This window comes from Cryptomeria japonica, chromosome 1, assembly GCF_030272615.1.
Source record: "Cryptomeria japonica chromosome 1, Sugi_1.0, whole genome shotgun sequence".
In the NCBI taxonomy this organism is placed as follows: domain Eukaryota; kingdom Viridiplantae; phylum Streptophyta; class Pinopsida; order Cupressales; family Cupressaceae; genus Cryptomeria; species Cryptomeria japonica.
This window is the reverse complement of record NC_081405.1, coordinates 245,223,027-245,229,316: the sequence shown is the minus strand read 5'-3', so window position 1 is coordinate 245,229,316 and position 6,290 is coordinate 245,223,027. Positions and strand designations below refer to the sequence as shown.

Genomic DNA, 6,290 nt, shown 5'->3' with positions numbered 1-6,290 from the left:
AAGGCAACAAAAGATCAACACAAAAGACAAAAACCAGAGAAAAATATAGCAAAAGACCAGTGAGATATTGACACACCTAAAACAAAACTAGAACATCTAGGTGAAAATATTTATGGTCTCCTCACTATCCTTGACAAGCATCATCATTGCATTTGCTGCCTCTTTAAGGTCTTTGCTTTCCTGCACCTATTGATTACCTTTAGTCTTCAACTCCAACTCTTTAGCATTTTGCCTAGTTCTGCGACTGGAAGAATGCTGGATAGAGATAGAACCTGGCTCATTATCAACAATCACAGTATCTTTAATCTGCTTATCCTTCTCTAGGCAGGCAACCAATGCTCGGTTTTTTGAACCCTATTATTTATCAGTTCATAATCAAACTCACCCTTTTCTTTGAGAGTCCTCACCACATCCTCCAGGTGCTTCACATCTCCCTTTATGATCTCACCCTCTGACCAGTCAAGAATTTATTTTTCATCCTCTACTTCACTATTATCCTCATAATTATCCTCTTTTCCTTTATCATTAATATCCTTAACCACATTATCAATTTTGATCTCCAGGTCTCTGTGTTTTTCCTGAATATTGGTAATATTATCAACCACCCAGTTCTGGAAATTAAACATTTCCAGAGAGCTATTTCTAACAACATTTAGAATAGTATCCACATCCTCCATGTCCTGGGAAGAATCCTCAGGCCTAGGGTTGCCCTCCTCTATATTATTTTGAACCTCATCCCTATTGTCCATATCATAGGGAATCTCCTTCTCCTCTGACTCATCAAAATCCTCTTTACCCTTCTCGTTATCCTTGTCTCCTTTCTCACCCTCCACCTCCTTCTCCTGCTCATGCCTCACCTCCTTCTCGACCTCCTTCTCCTGCTCCTGCTTAGGATCAGTCATCTCTTCAGCATCTTGTTCAACTTTCTTACTAACCCTCGATTTCTTTTTAGGGGGAGGATTGGTAGAATCCTTATTAGACTCAGAACTGTCGTCATCCTTAGAGATATGGGCACTCTCCACAAGGGTATCATCCTTATTGGCCTTAACTTTATCCTTAAGATACTCATAAATTAGCATAATAAGACCTTGGAGGGAAATGGGGTAGGAATTGGGTTTCTTAGCATGGTCAGCTAGACTGCCATTAAGGGAGGAGGCCAGATAGAAGGGAAGAGATATCTTAGAACCATGGCGAAAGTGATTAAGGATAAAAAAGTGATAATTATAGACTTTCAAGAACCTACCATCAATAGTAAGATATTCCATTAACACTTTTGATATTTTTTGCCAAAAGGAGTTTACCTGGTTAGGGAGATAATAGGAAATATTATCCTTTTTGGCAAGGCGAGCCCTTTCTTCTTTGTTCTTGGGGAAATTTTTGATGGCTTCCACCGAGAACTTATGATCTCTATAAAACTTGATGTCATCCTTTTGCAAACCAGTCACCTCAGCCATCAAGTGTTCATCCACTCTCCAGGTCTGACCAAATAGAGTAACTCTGTTATGTTTCCAACCCTTTGAAAAACCACGGGAAACGAGCTTCTTGCTCCCATGCAATTTCTCCATATAATCAGTGAAGCCATTTTTATGCAGCCTTCTCCAAATTTTCCTTTCACTCTTCCAACTATCACAACTAGTGTGCTCATTATGGTTGAGATTTCCACGCATAATGTAGAAGTAGTTCAAATCGAAACCCTTAGGGGAGCACAAACTAACTAGATGCTAAAGAACAGAGAAGCTATACTCATTAATGCGATGCTTGAGATAGGTCATCATCTGACAATCTACCTCACTCCAAACTCTGTCATTGAAGTCTGAACTAAAAAGGGTAATGATGAGATTAATATGTACCATTGATCTTGTCATAAACTAATTGCTCTCGAACTTTGTTCTTACATGATTACTCTCTGATATAATTAGCATCTTCCAATAAAATGACCCCCTCATTAGCTAACAAATCGGATACCCTATTACCTTCCCTAAAGGTATGGGTAATAACCACACTATCACAAGAATCTAACATTTTTTTTGCCTTATCAATTATATTTTGGATATTCTAAGAAGGGGAGCTAATATCTTTAATAACCTGAATTGTATTAAGGGAATCCCCCTCCAGCCAATTTTTTTAAAAATTGAAACCCTGAGCAAGATGAAGACATTTTAACATTGCTCGAGCTTCTACAACATGGTTTTTTGAATTCCAAAGGGAGAAGCAATTGTAACAACACAAAAGCTATGAGAATTTCTTATAACACCTCCCCCACCAACATTACCTAGATTTCCTTTAGGTGCACCATCAAAGTTCACCTTCACCCAATCATGAGGAGGGAACCTCCAAACCACATTATCTCTTATACTCTTCATATCAGACTTCCAAACTTATTCAATAATTTCCATTATGTAAGAATCCTTTTATCATTGTCATTCATATCAATATAACTACACTGCTTGTTGCTTTTGTGAATGGTGTTGATGTTTTCTTTAATAGCCCTACAAATATTTCCAAAGACCACCTGAGAAGAACACTTAGTCTTGCTAAAAATTATATTGTTCTCTCCTTCCAAATATGCCAACAGGTCATAGGAGGAAGAAAGGACGAAAGGGTCTTAATGATGGGAATCTTGGTAGGAAAAATCCAATGCCAAAGGACTTCCTTAAAACTATTCTACATAACCCAATCAACTTTCCATTGCATGCACACTTTACCCCCGATTTCCTAGGTAAAAAAATAGTGAATGAACAAATGATCCACATACTCAACCTCTTTCTAACATAACTCACACCCATTAGGGATCATAAATCCTCTTCTGACTAGGTTATCAATAGTGAGAATTTTGTTATGAGTGACATGCCAATAAAACATATTAACTTTAGGAATGAGGAATCTATTCCAAACTTTATTCCATATAGAGTTACAAGTCTAAGTTGATATCTTTTTGTAAGCAGAAGCAATAGTAAAAGTACCCCTAGAATTACTCTTCCATAAGAAGACATCATCTAAGTCTTTGCTAACAGAAATGGACAACAAATCATGCTCGAGCAAAGAGAATATAGCATAAACAACATCAAGTCTAACCCATTTATTCTCCTCCCAATAATTACAAACCATAGAACCAAACCTCATTTTACAATCTTCAATGAGATGCCTGCAATCCTGGTTAAAAAGAGGCTCATCTTAGATCCAGAAATCCTCCCAAAATCTGATTTTGTTACCTTTGCCAAGGACCCAGCCAACTCCATCTTCAGAAACTTTAATAGATTTTATCATACTATTCCAAATAAAAGATCCAGTAGGGATATCTTAAGAATAGAGAAGGGAATGAATGGGCTGATTATGGATGTATTTGTCAACCACACCCTACCCCAATCTCTCTTAATACCATAGGCCCTCCAAACCTGTTTGGCTAACAAAGATTTATTGAAAGATTTAAGGGATTTGATACCTAACCCCCCACTACTTTTAGGACCACAAAATTTATCCCAAGAAATCAAAGCAATCCTTTTCTTATCTTCCACACTAGACCAAAGAAATATTTTCTGAATTCTTTCTAACACTTCTGCAAATTTGACTAGTATACTAAACAAACTAAGAGCATAAATAGGTAGATTTTGAAGGGTAGCTTGAAGAAGTTGGAGCTTACCAGCCTGCGACAACATAAAGCCTTTCTATCTAGCCAATTTTTTGTTGAACTTATCAATCAAAGAATTCCAGAAAGAGTTTGGAGGAGCCAAACCAAGAGGGAGTCCCAAATAAGTAGAGGGGAGTAGCTCAACCTTACAACCAATTATGTTAGCAATCCTCTGCTACCTCAATAAGGGAGTTTTGATGAAGTAAATAAAAGATTTCTCAAAATTAGTTAATCATTTGAGCATAAATGGAATAATTTCAGGTTTAATTCCTTTTTCAATGGCTATTGCTTCTTTTGTAATAAATTTGGCCACAAAGTGAGTACTTGTAAATTCATGATGCCTAGAACACCAGGATTAGGTCCCAAAAAATACTTTGGCTTTCCAAATACAATCGGGTGTTTTAAGTGTAATAATATTGGTCACACATCCAAATAGTGCAAACAAAATAATGAAAATACAAGAAAGGTTTGGAGACCCAAACTTATTCCAAACATAGAACAATCCATACTTGTGCAAACAACCTTCCTCTGCAACAAGAAGACATTGTGGGTAGTTGATAGTGGTTGTTTCAACCACATGATAGGGGATAAGGACAAGTTTTTAAAACTTGAAGATTATGCTGGTGGTTTTATGAAGTTTGGTGATAACTCAGGAATACAAATAAAAGTCAAAGGTTCCTTGCTTCTTAATGATGATATGCCTATTCATGATGTGTACTATGTAAAAGGTGTCAAACACAATCTTTTAAGTGTCAGTCAAATTTATGATAGTGGATACAATGTTTCATTCAACTCACAAGGTTGTGCAATCAAGACCCAGTTCGGTAAAACAATTGCAACTGGATTGAGAACACATGGCAATATATATAATCTTCTTGAATCTTCTAATCTTGAAAGAAATGAAGGCATGTGTCTTATGGGTCAAGTTGAAGAAAAGTGGTTGTGGCACAAATGGTTAGGGCATATAAACTTTGATAATCTGGTTAAGGATACTATTATGGTTGAGGCTAAGGTTTACATCATTGTTAGGGTTAGGGTTAGGGTTGTGATTAGCGTTAGGTTACAAGGTAAAGGTTATGATAATAGTTAGAGTTTATATAATGTTAGGGTTAACATCAAGGTTAAGGTTTGATTTAGATTTAGGATTGTAGATAGGGTTAGGGTTAAAGATTACAATTAGGGTTAGGGTTATGGTTAGGGTTAGGGTTTAGTGTTAGGGTTAAGTTTATGGTTATGGTTAGGGTTTATTGTTGGTGTTTTAATTATGTTTAGGGTTTATTGTTAGTGGTTTGATTATGTTATGTTTAGGGCTAGCATAACCATAATTACAGTTAGGGTTAGGGTTATAATTATAATTGGGGGTAGGGTTTGGATTATGATTTGATTTATGATTATTTAATGTAGAGTTAGGGTTAGGGTTAGGGTTAGGGTTTAGTGTTAGGGTAAAGGTTAGTATTATGGTTAGGGTTAAGGTTTACATCATTGTAATATATATAAATTATATAAATTATTAAGCATAGGGTTAGAGTTAGGGGTTGCAGTTACGATTATTGTTAGGACTAACGTCTACATGAAGGTTAGGGTTAGAGTAAGGAATATGTTTTTGCTTTTTGTTAGGGTTATGACCTTAGGGTTAAGTTTAGGGTTATGACATGATTATTGTTAGAGTTAGGGATTAGGGTTATGGTTAGGCTAGGATTAGGGTTATAGTTAGGTTAGGATTAGGGTTAAGATTATGATGAAGGTTAGGGTTTACGATTATGTTAAGATTATGATTATGGTTATGGTTTACATCATGGTTCAGGATATGATTAGGCTTAGGGATTAGGGTTCTAGTTAGGATTATGGCTAGGGTTAGCAGTAGGGATAGGGGTTAAGGGTTATGGTTAGGATAATGATTATGATTTATATCATGGTTAGGGTCAAGGTTATGGTTTGGGCTATAGTTTAAGGTTGGGGTTAAGGTTTAAATATGTTAATATATAGTTATACTATTGTATTATTAAGTTTAGGGTTAGAGTTAGGGTTTACAATTATGATTATTGTTAGGGTTAAGGTCTACAGGATGATTAGGGTTATAGTTAGGGATTATGATTATGGTTATGGTTTACATCATGGTTGGGGCTATGATTAGGCTTAGGGTTTTAGGGTTCTAATTGGGATTATGGCTAGGGTTAGGGTTTACATGATGGTTAGGATTAGGGATAGGGTTCAGGGTTAGGGTTAGGATAATGGTTGTGGTTTATATCATGGTTAGGGTTAGGGTTTAGGGTTAAGATTAAAATTATGATTAGGTTTAGGGTTAGAATTAAGGTTACAATTACAACATAGGTTATGTGTTAGGATTAAGGTTAGGGTTAGAGTTTAGTGTTATGATTATGGTTAGGTTTTATGGTTAGGGTTAGGATTTACATCATGGGTATTGTTAATATTTAATTAGTGTTAGGGTTAGTGTTTAATTAAGTTGTATTACAAATAAATTAGGATTCATTTAGGGCTATAAACAATGCTACGATTTCAATAGGGTTAGCTTTTAAGGATAAATCATGTTTTTAGGGTTAGGGTTAGGGTTATGGTTAATATTATTATTATGGTTATGGTTTAAATCATGGTTGGGGCTATGTTTAGGCATATGGTTTAGGTTTCTAGTTAGGATTATGGC

General features: G+C 35.9%; 1 protein-coding gene across 1 annotated transcript; it reads right to left on the bottom strand.

Moving 5' to 3' along the window:
* Positions 1-232: 232 nt before the first annotated feature.
* Positions 233-1,079, bottom strand: LOC131032339 (uncharacterized). The gene is made up of 2 exons (XM_059209473.1): positions 625-1,079; positions 233-272 (listed from the first exon to the last, which is right to left on the bottom strand). Exons 1-2 carry the CDS (start codon positions 1,077-1,079, stop codon positions 233-235), a joined length of 495 nt encoding a protein of 164 aa, XP_059065456.1.
* Positions 1,080-6,290: the final 5,211 nt, after the last annotated feature.